The following is a 17,309-nucleotide window of genomic DNA, read 5'->3' as shown; positions in this document are numbered from 1 at the left end:
GCCTCCGCTGGGTCCCGGCCGCGCGGCTTCGCTCCCAGCCCGCGCACAGACCCTTTTAGCGGAGAAGTGGCGCAGGAGCGAGACGGGCCGGGAAGGAGCCCTGGAAGTGCCCGGCGGGGTGGAAGCTGAAGCTGGGCTGCTCGTGGCTCCTTTCTCCGAAGGACRCGATGGAGAAGCCTGCGCGGTGTGYCTGCCTTCGGGTCCTCTTTTCTTCTGCTAATCGGAATGAAACTGATTTAAATCTGGGGCAGGGCAAAGGAATCTGTTACCTCAAACGTTTAAAGTAACCTGGAAAAAACCTGCTACAACCTTGTTTTTAGAGTGGGGTTATATATGGCAGCTATATTAAGAGGCTTAAAATAAAAATGATCTTTTAGAATTCCATATGCAGTTCATTTTAGTAAAAGAAACAGCCTGATTAAACATAGCACTACTTTCTTTAAGTCTTCCCCACGAGATTAAACGCAGCCTTTCAGCACACCTTGTGCACTCATTTTGAGGTAAGCCCTGCAAGTTTTCGAGATGTCTGGTTTGGATAAATCACAAAAAAAAAAGCTGTTACTATCTCTTAAAAGCGGAGATAGCAAAAGCTACGTGGTCTTGAGAGCATCACTCTGCTTTTCTTCTGCGTATAAAGCTGTACCAGATGCAAAACCAAAGAGGAAAGCTACAGAGTTAATGGGGAATGCTTTGGCAAAAATTCATGTGGAGATAGATGACTTTTGAGGGTAGCTCTTCAGTCTGTTATTCAAAGCAGCTATGAGTGCATGTACTGAGTAAAAGTAAATGTACACTGAAACAGCTGCAGCTCCCTTACAGGAGTACAAACACCACTTTCCCAATATACACATAATAAAAAGCATGCTTTCCGAGAAAGCAATGATGGAGTTAGTGTCTCGATACAGAGATGAAGTGGAGATAATCACATTTCACGTTAATTGTTTTGATTTGTTCAGACCTGCAATGAAAACACTTTTTAATACTCTTTATAAAATTAAAAAAAAAAGCTCTCATAAATTTTCTATTTTGAAACCTTTTATTTCACTTCTTAATTGTATGTTCATGTGTATCAGTTGTGAGCTAGGAAATAATGTAGAAATTAAGATGTGGAAAACATGATTGTTCTGAAGCAAGTACAGAATATCTGAATAGCGTTTCAAGCTTCTTATTTTGAAGCGTTTTCCTGCAGAAATGTTGTTACAAAATTTACACTTTACTAAATCTGATTCTGAGGAAAAACAGCATTTTTTTGCATTTTTTCATTGCAGTTTTTTGAAGCATCTGTAATGGAAAATACAAAAATATCGGTTTGTATGTGTGAACTCCGTGCTCGTGTAGACTGTACAGTCATTCAAACTTGGTCTGCAGGGTTATTTTACATAGCGCACAAACATCTGCACACCCACACAGCCTAACTGTAAAGAATTCAAGCTGTGTAAGGAACATAGGGCTGCTTTTATTTACCCTCTGCTCATTTTCCAGCCAAACTACTCCAGTAATCACAATTTAGGTAATCCGTCACATGTGTAAGCAAGACTTGCTCTTTCTTTCTTTGCTTTTAAAACTAATCTATGTAAGAAGTGGCAACTTTTTTCCCCAGTTTCTTGAATTTTGCTCAGCTAAACCTTAAGTTCTAATGCTTTGGCACTTAAGACATTTATGTGACACTTGCATTTAAATGATTATATTTGAACTGGAGCATTGCACAAACTGTATTTTAGTGTTCAGGAAGTAATACATACAGAATGGTCTGTTGTTTTGATGGATTTTAAGTACTTTAAAAGTCTATATTATTAACTTATTTGGCAGATTTAGCAGAATAAAAAGATTAATCCCAAATGCAACCTTAAGTATCATTAAATAATTGGGTACATTCATTTGTTCGTAAAACAAAAAATGACATGAAGAACTAATGATGCAAGATATGGCCTGGATTTTAAGGGTACTCTAGCAGTTGTTCGAAATAACTTTTTTATTTGGAATTAATAACTCTCTAGTTACTGATTACAGGTAAGAACTGACTAACCAGTTGCAGGCTCTCAGCCCTTAGGTCTTGTGGTGTCCTAGAACTGGATTACAGCTGTGCTCAGGAACACAAGCAAAAGGTTTATAGGTGGAGAACCTTCCTTCCAAAGACACTGGTCAGTCAAAAAGGATGTTACTTCTATCTACAAACCTTCTCTTGCCTTTTATCTCCTCGTGTTGGGTTGTTGGGGTTCTAAGCCTGTTTAGGACCTGCCTGTGTTTCCGAACTCTTCCACTTTGTGCAAGTCGAATGACCCAGCCTCATGCTGATGGCAGCTGTGCCAGCCCGGGTCATCTCCRGCATGGCGAGGGAGCGCTCCTGCGAGCAGCACGGCTGGCGGACYGGAGCAGGGCGGCAGCGGGAAGTGTTTGTGCTCTGTCCTGGGAGAGCTGCCCCTGTAGAGGAAGGGAAAGCATTTGCACCATGTGTGTCCATGTGCCTGTGTCAGTGTAGCTATTACAGTGAAAACAAAAGATCTCTCCATAGCTTTACTGCAAATGTATGCAGACCCTAAAGAAAGGCCTGTGAGCACCTGGGATGTACGTCTTCAGGACAGAAAGTTGCCTAGTAGGGCCTGACACACGCCTCTTTTGGAGAAATTTGGAGAAGGAGGTTATCTTTGACTTGGCCTGATCTTTCATGTTCACCCTGCAAAGTTAGCAGTTCCTGTGTGCTGATGTTTTATCTCACCACGTATAGACTGTCAGCCCTTGAGAGCCTCAAATGGGGGTTCCCAAACACAGTTTGCTTTAGGGAATGTGCTAAACAGCAGTGGAAGCAGCTCCTCGCTGTTGGGCCACAGCTGTGCACTGCTTTGAAATAGCCTCGTAGTGTGCACACCGCCCGGGAGCTTCCAGGCTGGGAAACGCCTTTGCTGTTCGGGTGCTTTGGAGAACCACGGGCTGCGGGGCTGGGACTGGGAATAGCCCCGGCAGCTCACAGGGAGCACACAGCCCCCGAAGTGGCGGGGGGCCGCTCCAGTCCGTTATCCTACCAGCTGCACTTGCTTGTGTTCGACTGTGTTTACATAATGTATGAAATGAAATCAAAAGGATTGTTTCACAAAGTGGTTTAAAGATTGCAAAACACGCACTGAACAAACACCCCTAAAGATATTGCTAAGTGTAACATCACAGCCAGCTTCCCTTCTGGGCTGATGGAATTGCTACTTTGTATTTATGCTCATTTGGGAGATCTATAAATATATAAAAGAGGAAAAAAAAAAAAAAAGCCAGAATCAGGCAGCTGTATATCAGCTTCACTAATCCACAAATTCATTATTCAAACAGTGTCTAAAAATACTTGGTCCTTGCTGTAAGTAGAGGTTGATACCAGAGGAGGAGGAGGAGAAGTGATTGTTAGTGGTGGTGTCTTATTTACACAGAAAACTGTGGATGCCTTATGATACAGTTACAGCCAAGATTTCTCCCTCAGAACAAGTTGTGTGTAGTGTGGCTGTTCAGCTTGATGTAAGCAGACAGATCAGAAAAGTAGTAAGTGCCTAGGTAATATTTCTTATTGGCTTAATTGTCCCAGACAGGAGGAGACTGGGAGGCTCCTTTGTAACCAAATGAGCTTTGCAAATTTACAGTTCCTGCRGCTCTCTTCTTCCGTATCAGAGCAATGATGAATAAATTTGAATTCAGATGCCCTAACAGTGGTTGATATAGTGTATAAGTGAAGGTGAGAAGTGACAGCCAAACACAAAAATGTTCTCAAATTACAAGAAAGGAAATTCAGCATCATGTGGTTGGCGGTGGGAGAAGAATTTTGCGATACYGTGACTGACCCCAGATGGAATTAGCAAATTCTGTTGTGTATGTGTGTTTTTAGGGTCGTTCAATAGAAGAAAGAGAAATTCCCTCTACGTAACTGTGACTCTCCTCATTGTGTCAGTATTAATTCTAACGGTGGGCCTAGCTGCTACAACAAGAACCCAAAATGTGACTGTTGGAGGTTATTACCCAGGGGTTATTGTAAGTATAGAACTCCTAGGTAGGTCTAGAAAACTTATTGCCTACAAAGTCCCTTGTAATGCTGCAAATGTTATAAAGGGTGATCGTGTCCTGAATATTAACATCTGCTCAGCTACTTCATTGCCATTTGATTTATTTGATTTATTATTATTTTGCACCTGCTGCTCATTCCCATGCAAAAATCCCATTCAGTCAAGTGGCAGTTTCCTCTGAGCTTGGGTCATGCTAGCAGGGAGACAGATAAATTGGTTTTATGTCAGCCAAAATGACCTTAGAACTTCTGTTTTCACAAATCAGACTAAGCCTAGAAGTAAGGAGAAGAAAGACCATAGATGCCAAGAACAGTTGGGAACCCAAGGTCTTGAAATACAGCCCATATGAATTCATGTTCACAAAGTTTACTTACAGAAGTATTTAATGATTTGGGGTCTCTGAAGAGGACCACATTAATAAAAGCTTTGGCAACTTGCTGGAGGAGACTGCATATCAAAGCTGCTGGCACATCAATTTTTATTAACAAGTGAAAATGGGAAAGGAAGATCTTGTAGCTTCAAATGACTTAATTTAGAGAAGACAACTGGTGCCCAGCCTTCCTACCATTGGACATACAACCTTCTGCAGAAGCACTTGGAGAAAGTACATCATGTGTTTCCCCCAGCCCAGAACCAGCCCTTCTGCATATGCACACTGCTGTGCTTCTGCATTAGCAGACATCTAACACAAGCGGGAACACAAGTCCTGGTCTGAGGAGTCCTCAGAAGGGACCACAACAAGGACTGAGCTGCAGGCCAGATTAGCTGTCTTAGCAGGCTGGATGTAACTGCAGCCTGCAGGATAGAGGCTCCTATTGTAACAACCATGGAGTATTGTGCATTTAGGTTTGAAGCCTGGAAGTTGGAGGTTTAAAGCCAGTCCAGATCACTAGATGGAAGGTTTTCCTGTCTAACAGTTGTCCGATTTGTTTACCATGGATTGCTGATCTCAAGGAGGTTTATAATTGTCTGTGGATAAGCTCTTCTATTACTGAAGACAGGCCCTTTACAGCCATTAGTTTGGAAACATCGTTATGGACTGTTTCATCTGTGGCCAGAGGATTGCTTTTCTGGCTTGTTGCACTAGCTCCTGCATTTAGGCTTTTTTTTTTTTTTTTTTTTAAGAGAAATATAGAAGGAAGGTGTTGAGAAGGGTGACAAGCTGTCTTCAAACTCTCAGTACTTACCCTATGCCTCATCAACCTGGGTTGAACCTCGTGCTTCAGAGCAGATCCCACAGACTGATGCAGATGGGTAGAGCCTGTTGTTCACATCCTCTTGACATCTCCATAGCTATTTATACTCTGAGAACGTCAGCATCGCTTGCGGTTTTGTAAGACGCAGAATTGGCTCAAGGAATTCATGAATTTGTGGACTCAGGAACGGTGTTGATTTACTTGCTTTGTTCAGAGGCAGCTTGACTATTTGCGATTGTAGGCTTGTCACCAAATTACTTCTCTCAATTAGTTTGTTAGTCTGCTGGATGGAAATCTGTGGTGATCTCACCTGCCTCCCTGCACAGGAAAACATTTCAGTCTGCTGCTGGATGCTTCAGCAGGTACTTAAAATAGCTGGTGTTTCATAACAAGCTGGGATTTCTCCCTTTGCTGGGGAAAAAGAGCCTGCTGTGAGGCATGAGGCCTGAGCTGTGCCTGAACAGGTGACTTCCACAGCCCCAAAGAAGCGACTCTGTGCAGGTATTGTCACCCAAAAGTTTGCATGAACGTCAGGCCACCAGTGATTTCTTTGCACCATTAGTGGTGTTACTGTTAGCACGCCACATTGGTAAGGAAAAGATAGCACCAGAAGTCTCTTCATATGCTGGGTGATTTCTCCTTGTGTGGATTAGGATAGTCTTGTAGAATTCCAGTTGTTCCTGTAGGAGGGAGTTGTACTCCTGCTCTCCCATTCTGCATGTTAGTTTCTGTAGGATGGTGTAAAACTCTACCTAGTTCACGTTCTCCAGAGGGAATATTATTTTCATGTAATTCTCTAGGAGGTTCAGAAATTCCCCTGAAGCCACACCAGTATTACCCAGTAAGAGAGCTGCTCAGCCCTTCATGTAGCTTAGTGCCTCTCAGCGAAGGGTCTCAAAGTGTTCTGAGTAATCAAAGCAGCGGGATCTCTACAGATCAGTACCCAGAGCTGTAAGAGGGGTAGTGATCTGTCTTTGGTCAGGCGACAAACCTGTGGCAGTCTGGATTAGGTGCAGACTAGCCTGCGTGCAATGCCTCCTTGTRTAAGTGCTGTCACTGTCACACACCCAGCTGACATGGGTTCCTCTGGGAGGGAATAGCAGATCCGCACTGGGCCATGAAACCTCCAGGAGGTCTTATAGCTGCCATACCTAATGCACTGTTCTTTCTTCCTTTAACTTGCATGCCTTGGGCAAACCCCCTTTAGCAACAGCGTGCAAGGAGAAAACGTGCATAGGAATGGTTGTCTGATGCTGGGGATCATCTTCCCAGGTTGTTGCTGAGGATCAACAGAAGAGATTCAGCAATCTAATTTAGAACTGAGTCCTGGAGACCTTCCACACATCTGTGGTGTGGTGTGGTGTTTTGTTTTGTTTTGTTTTGTTTTCCTCTCCTCAGTGCAGGGAGGCCTTCACCCCCTTCCCTGACTGCTGGCCGACACCTTCACAACTACTTCTGTGGGCACCTAAGCTGTGCTTCCACAAGAAATAACGTGTTTATGGCTGGATAGATGACCTGGGCCTGGGAAGCCCAGGCTGCAACAGTGATGCTTCACAGACAAAAGTAACATTTGGGCACAGAGGTCAAACACCCCGATGGGAGTGAAGCTCACAGACTAAGAGATTCGTTTAAAAATCCTGCTTCTTTTTAAGTAGTAACTTACAAATTCTTTCCTTCTGTTGAGAGTCTTTAAGAAAAACATTCTTCAAGACTTTTCCTCATAGCTTTGAGCTCCAAGAACTCTTTCTTGCTGTGTATAATGGAAGTAGAGCTTCCAGCAGCTGCAGAGGCTACTAAATTTTGTGCAGCTCTGTGCAATACAGCCGGATTCAGAAATGGGACAGGGCCTCTCTGGAGGCCACAAACAGAACAAGGCTCACAGGAAAGTCTCCTCTGCGTTGTCTTGTGAAAGGCCGTTCATGAGATGCGCGTGCTGCCTCCAGGTTCAGCTTCCACCATCAGTATAAATGACTGACCTTTCTTAGGCTTTGGCTGGCAAAACTCTTCTTTGATGATTCCTTATTAAACATCAGCCTGAGGCTTTACTGTGGAAAAGCATGTTCAGTTGTATCCTCTGCTCCTTTCAGACGGACATCTCGGGGGATCAGCTCCACCAGCAGATAACAGTGATACAAGCGATGCAGATAATGAAGGTCCCTTTGTCCCATCAGTGGAAAAACACGTGTTTTTTCCCTTTGATGCAGGCTGACTCCACTGATGTATTTGGTCTTTGCCTGTTGGATGTATAGCTTCACTCCAGTTTGTTCTTTTACCTTGAATTATCTTGGTCTTTCACCTTTGTGCTGCTCTGAATCACCATGTGGAAGTTTCTTTAAATGTGTTGGATCAATCTCTAAGAGCACAAAATGGTTTTCTTCAATATTTGCCTTAGGTGTGTGTGTTGCCAAACAGCTTTCCTGCTACTAAACACCTCCGGACTAAAAATAGTACCTGAATCCATGTTGCTATTAATGCCTGGATCTCCCAGGTTTTGGTCTGTAAAACTCCCATAACATGCGGAAGGTGGGATTGTTGCTTGCCCAAGCTGAGCAAAAGAATAATAATAGAAGACTAGCTGTATTAGTAAGGGTCTAGCCCAGAAGCATTGGCAGATTAATTTGGGGCAGTTCAGCAATGCCACCGGCTCTCTGCACCTGTCTGCCTGCTGCCACAGTGCTGAGCAGTGCCTGGCTTCATCGCTACGCTGCATGCCGTGGTAGTTAAACGGTCCCCGATGTAGGACAGCAGTGTCTGAGAGGAGTGCAAGGCAGGCAGCTGGGAAGCAGCAGCCCGAGCGGCTGCTCTGCTTTGATCCTGTGCTGTTTGAGCCAACACCCGTTACCTCCTTTGGTGCTAGCACCAAATATCACAGAGCTAAGCAGAGTGGGAGAAGATTTAAGTCCAGCTTCTCACCATGTCTGTGTCTGCTAATCTCTGTGTGTGTTTCTGCTTGTTAATACTGGATTTGTTAAACCTTTGTTTCCCATTCCTGGATCTTACAACATCAATTCCAGGTTAGCTGGCCCATTCTTGAATCACTGCAGCTTGTTTCCTGCCTTATTCTGCTGCTTTAGAAGTGGCTAGTTATTTAGCATCCTCATCCAGATCTTCATCCCTTCCCCTAGTTTATCAAATGGATGTGTAGGCTGCTTAATGTGAACAACAGCAATTGTAGGACTTTTTCAGCATTTCTGAGTTTGCTGACCCATAGAAGTGGAGCTGCACATGCTGTATGCTGATCAAAGACCTTTCTAGTTGCAGCAGTTACAGAAGTACTTCTAGAACTTCCCTTGTGGTCTACGATTCCTGCTTAAAATCCTTGTTTCTGGCCTGGCTGAAGTATACTCTGTCTTAGAAACATCTCCAGTATAGCTAATAGTTTAAGGCTTTGGAGACAGGGGATGTGAAATTGCACTCCTAACTGACTTCACTGAGCTGAAATAAAAACAGAATTGCCAGTTACAGCAGCAAGAAAAGATGCTTTTGCTGGACTAGCTCATTCTATTCACTGGACTGGTGTGAGCTCTTCTGGTAAAAGACCCCGGTGCATAGCACTTCCCCTCCCTGCAAATGAGGGGGGAGCGGAAGAAGCAAGTGATTCCTAAATCTTTTCCCATTAAGAAATTTTCTGTTGAGTTGAACACTTAAGTGGTTGCTCACGCCCTTGGTGTGATCACCAGTGGCTGGTCCTGCAAACACTAGTGGCATGGTACGGCTAGGTTCACATCCAGAGGCTTCTGAATGTTTGTGGGGTTGTTCCAAAACAGCAACACATGTTTTCATCTACCACCCATTTCTCAGCATTAATGGGGAGGGGGGTGAATTCAAGTTCATCCTTTTGGTTTTTACACGTGCTTTTAGTGTCATATAAGTGATACACTTGACAGTTCTAGCTAGTGAGAGACTCCACTGATTTCCTTGCTGAAGGAAGAGTGCTCACACATTCACGATATGTTCTTTTGCTGCTTCTGGATTTAATTGTGTTCTGTCTGCATGTGAAATATGTTGGATATCTTCCTGATTTAAATGCTAACAATATGTTGTTTTTCAGCTTGGTTTTGGGTCATTTCTTGGAATAATTGGATCCAACTTGATAGAAAACAAAAGGCAAATGGTAAGTTCATTAACTATGTAGACTTTTTCAAAAAAATTGACCATAACTCAAAGAAATCTTGTTTATAAAGAAAGTGTTGTTCCTTTTCATAATCCTTCCAGGCTGATGTTGTGTACTTCTTGAGAACTAGAGATGGTTTCTGTCAGCCCAAGGAGAACAAGGTTGTTAACCCTGACATTTTTAAGTTTGAAAAAAAAMCACTCAGAGGTACGAAGTGACTATACACAGTCTTATTGAACTCAGTGGGATCTTTCAGGGGTTCAAATTTGAGTGTTTGGGATTTTCAGGGTACTCGGCACTTCACTCATGCCCTTTTTTTTTTCTGTAGAGCTGTTAGTATGAGATGAATAATATGTTAAATAAGATAAATATATTTATTTTAAATCTTTTTAAATAAATTCCTGGCAGTTTGGGGCTCTGCAAAAATTGCTTTCGGCTACTTTCTGTTTGAAGAAAGGATAGAAAAGAAGATCAAGCAGGTGGTGTAAAAGCCAATCCCACAGAGTGGAGGTGAAAGCCCATACAGGGCCCAGCAGAAAGCTGTCCGTGGGGATATGTGTACTTAAAGAGGTCTCTGCTTTAGGTGTCTCTAGAGAATAAGTCACTGAGGTATTGACATGATGAAAAGGGTGAAGCATGATGTAATTGAAAAGCAACCAAAATTTCCAGCACTGCTCATAAGCATGTATGTTCCTGGTCCTTGTTTCCAAACACCTCTTGAAATGGGAAGCAAGACCTAGAGACTTTGCATGCTGTAATGCAGCAACTGTGAATGTGAAAAGCATAGAAGATGCTGGCTAGACAAGATACGCTTATCATAACTCTTGTAGCAGCCCTAGGGCAAAGAAACATCTTGTTGCTTCAGTGCTCTGGCTTTGAGGGCTGCCTGTATGTTTACCGGCATCTCTGCACTCGGTCTTCTCCCAACATACTTTTGCTTCTGTGCCAGTTACAGTTAGCAGATCATATTTGGAAGGAGTTGCCAACATGCACGGTGGGCGGTATGTGCGTGACCTGCCGTGGCCTTGGCTGGGCCCTGCATGTCACCAGGAGAGGGCCCTGGGGCCGCGGCATGGACGGCTCCACGCGGCCCACGCAACAGCTACTGCTTTGCCCCTGCCTCCCTGCCCAGCCGCCAGGCAGGCATGGGCCAGAGCCCGTCTCTCTGCCCGGAGCTCGCAGGAGGGTGCTGCCACCCTTCACTGCAGCCCGCGGGTGCCAGAACGACCGTCTGGCTTTGTCACCTCTGCCCCTGCTTCTGGTTCCCTCCGCAGCCTGTGAGGAGGGTTTCACGTGACGGGGCCAGGCAGCCGCTGTCTAGGCAGCTCTGTGTRGAGTCACGCACGGCTCTGCTGTCCCATCCCATGGGAGCTGGCTCTGGGCTGTGACCAGCAACACTCAGGAGGGGAGCGGGGGGGCAGTGGATGTACAATAACACAGAAAATAGATGAGACCAGCACTGCTGACTTGATATAGCTGAGCTCGCACTGAGATGTGAGGGACAGAGCTGGCCCAGGTTACGTGCTTTTGGCAAGCGCAGGAGATGTGTGGACTTGGGTGAGTCTCTGATGACTCCAGACACATCTTGCAGATGCTGTTTCACAACCCCCTCCTCTTCCTGCCCATGCCTGAACTTAGCAGCTGTAGTGCTCGGGGGTGTCAGTAATGGGGCTCAGTGTGGGGGAAGTCTTTGGGGAAAACTAGTGAAAAAACAGAGGCGTGGGCAGAGAGAGATCAAAGGAAGCTGGTAGCTGGCAGTCACTGCAGGCTGTTGAGCTCAGGCTTTCCTAGCCAGTCTTCTCTGCTCAGTGCATGCGGCTGGCTGGAGGTAGTGTGTGGGGATGTGCAGTCCTGCTCCTGGAGAGCCAGGTGGACCTGCCTGGCTCCTGTCTCAGCATGGCTCACCCCAGAACAGCGGCTGCCATCTTCCTCGCCAGTGATTACCCCATCCTTTGGCATCAAGATCCTTCAAGCCTTCCTGGTATGAAGGTTGCTCGGGGCAAGGCAGGGGACTGCCTGCAGCTGCCTGTCCCTGTGGCCTGTCCAGCTCACCCAGCACTGCTACATGCTTTAGCAGCGATGGAGCTGCCTTCGTGGAGAGGCTCAGGGATCAAATAGCAGGGTGTGCTGCCAACCGAGGCTAAGGCAAATTGGCCGAGCTGCAGAGGCTGTCTGGAGAAATTCCTGCTTCTGCTAAACCAGAGGCTGGGCAGTGCTGTGTTGCTCTGCCCTTTGCTTTTCAAACAATGTGCTGCCTGTAGAGCAGAGCGGTGGCAGGAGGCAGTGGGTGAGGCAGACCCTGAAGGAGAGGAAGACATCCCTTCCCATGGTCAGACAGGGCCCAGGGTAGGTGGGTTTCCTGATTTCCCCCCCCCCCAGCTATGCAAGAGCAACGTGTCCTGTTTCTTCTATCTTAGCAGGATTTCCAGGCCTCTTGCTCATCATGTATTAGCAGCATATCAGTCATATTGAGAAGTGATCATATTATGCCAGTCCTGCGTTCTTCACAGGACTGCCCATAAATGACAGCATGACTTGGACTTGACTTGTTTGTTTTCTAAAAAGCCCTGGGTAGCCAGAGTTTATTCTTTTCATCTCTGTATCATTTCGTGCCCCTTCCTGCAAAGTATGTGTGAGCAGCTTTGCGCGGACTACGTCATGGCCTTCTAGGTTTGCAGGCTAGCATGTCCCTGCGCTGACAGCAGAGAAGGCATTGAATAGCCATCGCTCATTGTCCCCTTACTTTATTCATATCGCCTTCTTACCCGGAGCAGTTTTACAGTGGCATTTTTTCTCCATTACATTTCTATAATACCACTGGCAGTGCAGGATTCTTTTTTTTTTTTTTTTTTTTTCCATTTCCGTGAGCTTCCCAGTGAGCTAGTTTAGTAAAAGTCAGTCTGGGTGTTGCTTATTATTCAGTCGCCCCTTAGTGATGGCAGGAAGAGCTAAACGCAGCTTGTACAGCTGTGTCCTCGTGCACGCTTTCCCCATAAGTTGCCTGGGGCACATGAGGAATCAACTGAGCCAATTTGGCTAAAGGGTGAGCTCACCTGAACCAGCACCCCTTAGTTCTCTCCTGTCTGCTGACAGAAACAGACCTCTCTCGTTTCTCCCACCCCRGCGTATTGGCTTTCATGCCATGTGTCTGCACTTCCCGCTTGTCAGAGCAAGGGAGAGCTTTCAGCAGAGTTTGTTCCTCCAGAGACGCTGGCTGCCCGCGCAGACACAGCCCAGACTGCGCGCCAGCGTCGCAGGCRGCCGTGATTTATACGGGAGCTACGCGGTCAGCAGTTTCAAAGGACGAGTCAGCATTTTGCATGGCTTCGTAACAGTCATCCATGCCATGGAAAAGTAATTACCAACAGCTTCGCGGCCCATGCATTGCTGGAGAGTGGCCCAAAGGGAACTTCTGACCAGAGCACTCCTATTTTATGGTTCCTACATTATCCAAAGCCAGTTTGTCTTTTCGTGGCTGAACTCTGTGCTGAGTAACTGATTTTGATGGAAATTACATGCATTAAGACAAATAGTTAATATTACTTGGCTCTTAAAAGGGACTCGTGCTTGTAACAGCAGTATTGTCAACTCCAAGTCAAAAATCATGTTGACAAATCACGAGATGAGTTGAAAAACATGGAATTTTTAACAGGCATTTATATGTTTTAATTTGCTTTCTGATTTTCTTTAATATCTCATAAATTTTCAGTGTTTGGTTTTCAGGCTTTTTTTTCTCCAGCTGAGAGTGAGAAAATCTCGTTTATGTAAAGCTGGCAAACGCGTTTCTAGCAGCGGATCCTTAGGTCCTAGTGCAGGTAGAGCTGCTATGAAAGTGTCATCATTAACTTTATATTTTTAAACAATCGTATCAGCAGCTGCTGTCTGCAAGGGGGTAAACCAATAACCTGGGGTATATCCTTGGTGTTTGGCTCACTTCCCACCTCCAGGAGTCATGCTGCTTAGGGGGAATATCCTCTTTCATGCGTGTATGAGACAAAGGGAAGTACAGAAAAGCTGCAGTTTGTACAAAATAGCCTAGGCCATGAAAACCATTCCTTCCACAGAGGCTGTAAGAAGCTGTGCTTTCTCCCATTTTGTGGTTTCACTGGTTACGGCAGTGAATCGGTGTAACTGTTATAATTGGTAGTGCAATTTGTATGCCGGACATGGGCATGAAATRGGTCTGGGTGCGGAGGAAATGCTAGTGTTGACAGCTAACAGAAACAGCAGGGGCCCAGCGCAGGAGCTGATCCTCCGCAGTAGCAGCTTGTTGCTAGTGACAGTAACTTGTTTGTATGCTCCTGGGATTAATTTTACAATCTGCTSTAGCTGCCGCTGCAGTTTTTATTTGCAGCAGGGCAGTGGAAGTCTTGGATACTTTGCTTCATCTGGAAAACTACTTTATTTTCTCCTTTTTTGAAACTAATGGAAATGAGYGATTGCACAGGGACTGTTCCCATTGCCCCAAGTGAGCCCTCCTGTGCCTCCGCTCCTGCTGCTCGAGTTGGCCTGGTCTGCACGCGGACGTTGCTGGAGGGTGGCAGGGGCTCTCCTTGGTTCCTCAGGTCCTGGCTGCAAGGTGCAGGAACACCCCTTCCCCCTCAGATGAGTTTGAGGTGTTTCTGTGATCCTTCCCAGGGCCATGAACGCCTGCCTCCCACCACCAGAGCCTGCCTCCTGGTGGCCCCGGGGAACTGTGTGAAGCGTCTTTTAGGCCTCTCTGATTTATTTGAGGGAGGAGAAACACAAGCAAGCATTTCCTCGGTGCCTTGCACTCGTTTGGGCCCCTTGCTCAGCTTCTTTGGCTATTCTTCCTGTCTTACTCCTCATTCCACCACCCCTTCTCTGCCTCCTTACCCTCCTGTTCTCTTAAATTTTCCTCTCTGATCTTGTATCATTCAAATGCGTGGTGGCACCTTGAGTCAGCTGCAGGACYGCCTCTGCCGCTCTCCTGTCATACGGGGTTTGATGCGGCCTTGCTCAAGCTGCTCCACTTACAAGGCATCTGGCGGGGCATGCTCATTCCTCTGCAGTGGCTCCCAGAGCCGGGCTGCGTCCGGGGCTGGCAGCTGCCTGCCCTCGCCCTTGTGAGCACCCTGCCTGTCTGCGGAGGTGGGTCTCGGTGACCATCAAAGCAAACTGCGCGGCGCCACTCTGCTCTGCTGCCGTCGCAGACCCCCGCGGTGCAGCCTGAGCGGCTTGTCCCGGGGCTGGCTGCCTGCTCGCTGCCTCCCGCGGATCCCTCCACCGCAGCCRTTTGCGTTGTCTCGCCGCCTTTCTTCCAGTTCAAGGAAGCGCTGGTTACGGTGCAAGCTGTTATTTGGTAGTATCGGTCCAGCAGATGGACAGATTCTAGCCCTTGGTCTGCTTTCGTGTGGACAGGATGGGCACACACGTGTCCAAGCACCAGCCTGGRTTTTTGCTCCCCACAGTGCTGCTTCCCCAGTTTCTGTAGTTGGTTCATGCCCCCGGGAGACGACCTCCTGTGGCTGTTTCACATCAGCTGCAGAGAGGGAGAAAGAAACCCCTGCTTCACCCCTGCCTTCTCTAGGGCCTTTGGGGATTTTCTGCTCTCCCTGTGAGCCACTTCAGCCAGCGGGAGAGAAAAAGGGTGTTTCAGATAGAGAAATAACCTGTTTTTCTTCAGGATCATATTGACAGGCAGGAGCACGAACGGGCAGGGACCTGCCGAGCCCCTGCCTGCAAGCACGCAGCCGACCAGGGGGTCTGCAGCAAGGGGAGGAAGATAATGACGTCAGCTCTTGGTAACCACTCTTCTCACTGAGGGAGTTTGGGGTGAAAATGGTGTGGTTAACTTACAAATCCTGAGATACTTTAAAAATGAGTTTAGGTCCTTTCTGGCTTGTGTTTATCAAGGGTTTTGGTTTGTCTTCCTGAGGACTAGTTCCTCGTGTAGTGAAAGGAACTGAGATTTTGAAGTGGCCCCATAACTTCAGCACCTGGATCTCTATAACAAATAYGCGCCATGCCAGGAGACCCAAGGTATCTGTCAGTGCTGGCTAGGCTAGTTGTTATTTTTGTGTTTATATTATTATTTCTTACTATTGCTCGAAGCTCTCTTTTTTTAATTATTATTATTTTTTTTTTTAAACCAAAATCACCTTTGTGTTTATGGAGAAGCTGTTCTTAAGGGCTGCCAGAGATCAGCAATTGAAGGCTGCATCGCTAGAGTCAAAAACCACTGGGGAAAAAAACACTAAAGCTTTCAAGGGAAAGCTTCCCCTTCTTTAAAGGGAAATGCTGCTGTTCCCCAAGCTATGTCTTTCTATGTGAACCTGTTTATGGGGCTGCATTGTCTGGAYGGCAAAAGCTAAATGCTGACAAAGTAATTCTCTCGCCCCTTGGTGACCCCCTTCTTTTGGTCTCCCTGTTCAGTGTCTCCCTTCTATTCAGTTCAAGTAAACCCCTGATATTTAGCACCCATGACATAACTCYGATATTTTGTAGAGGAGACTCATTCCTAGCACAGCACAAGATGCAATACCGCAGTGGCTGGTGCCCAGGAGAACTTGCAGACACTGGAAGTGAGTCACATTTGAATGCCATGCTGGCCCTCCCTCCACAAGGCTGTTAATATCCTTGGTGGTGTTTTGGCAGGGTGGTGATGAGCATCATGAGCTCTGCACATGTGGAGAGGTGCTCTGTAGTGTTCTGGCAGAGGCTGASCTGCAGCACAGGAGCAAGGAGAGGTCACATCAGCATTCATGTGTGGTTCCTCCAACTGAAGGCTTGGTGTTTACAGAGAGCAGGATTTTAAAGCAGGGTAGTGGGAGTAGAGACTTCTCATTTTGCATGTCTGGGTTGCAGGTTGAGTACTGTTGGTTTATTTTCTGAAGGCTTTAGCCCTAATTCTAAAACCTGGCAGGATGGAGCTAGCAAAGGAGGATCAGGCATGTCTGACTTTCCTCCTTGAGCTGAAGATGGAGATTTCTATTCTTGCAACCCCATGGGCTGTCCCTGCAGCAACCCTTCAGGGCCTGGCTCTAGTTAAGTGGCACAGAGGAGCCTAGCTGGGCTGCAGTGAGGGTGTAGGCTGGCTCGTGTTTTTGTGCATATACCTGCATAWAAGCATTCTTTCCTGAATGCCCAGTCCCACCACAGGGGTTCCCATGCAACAAGGTCCTGTGTTGTTACAGCATTATAGTTGACCTATAGATGAGGAAGGGTGATGAATGCGCTCAGGCGCAAGAGACAACATATTTTAGTTCACTTGTCATGGGAATAAAACATGAGAGCCAGCTCTATAAATCCATGTTGGCTGTTGAGGCAAACCCCTCCTATGGTATGACGGCTGTGCACCTACCTCTTTTTCTACCAGCTGAAGTTACTGCCCTCAATCTATCTCTGTGCTAGAGCTCAGCCCTAACAGAGTCACTGAGGTCTTGTGGCCCTTGCTGGCTTCAGCAGAAGCTAATGTGGCTCATGGGCTGAAGTGGTGAGCAGCTCTCGTGGCAGCTCTCTAGGGTGGAGGGAGAAGAAAACTCCCCCTTTCTTTCCAGGCAAGAGTTAAAGACAGCAGCAGCCAGGAGAGGAGGTGTATCCACAGCCTAAGGTTAGCACCTGGGAATCATGGATAAACTTACGTTACAGTATCAGCTCCCCAGAGATCCTGTCTGGCAAGATGCTGCCTACTCCTGCTGCAGTGCCTCTACCTCTGCTTGAGGATAGACTTTCCTTTGAGACACACATCCCATTGATTTCAATGTGACAAGTCCGTGCAGCCTGGGCAAACATTTGGGCCATTGATAGCTTGAGGGCTTACTGACTGTGGTTTATAAATCCTTGTGGAAAGGGCATGAAACACTTGGTTGTGGAGAGGCAGATGATACTTTGCTTTGTTTTCCTTTCTCAGCTGGTTGCATCGATCGTCTTTATCAGCTTTGGCGTCATTGCTGCGTTCTGCTGTGCCATAGTAGATGGAGTCTTTGCTGCCAGACACATAGT

At 46.5% G+C, this 17,309-nt stretch overlaps 1 protein-coding gene across 1 annotated transcript in view; it reads left to right on the top strand.

Moving 5' to 3' along the window:
• Positions 1-17,309, top strand: part of TMEM255A (transmembrane protein 255A) — a 32,934-nt gene that overhangs the window by 1,626 nt on the left and 13,999 nt on the right. Inside the window, exons 2-4 of the mRNA XM_026061052.1 lie at positions 3,860-4,002; positions 9,282-9,344; positions 17,218-17,307. Of these exons, the coding sequence (XP_025916837.1) occupies positions 3,860-4,002; positions 9,282-9,344; positions 17,218-17,307 (296 nt within the window). The remainder of the gene's footprint in view (positions 1-3,859; positions 4,003-9,281; positions 9,345-17,217; positions 17,308-17,309) is intronic.

Source organism: Apteryx rowi, unplaced genomic scaffold, assembly GCF_003343035.1.
Source record: "Apteryx rowi isolate R43461 unplaced genomic scaffold, aptRow1 scaffold_174, whole genome shotgun sequence".
NCBI classification, from domain to species: domain Eukaryota; kingdom Metazoa; phylum Chordata; class Aves; order Apterygiformes; family Apterygidae; genus Apteryx; species Apteryx rowi.
This window is presented reverse-complemented; position numbering and strand designations above follow the sequence as displayed.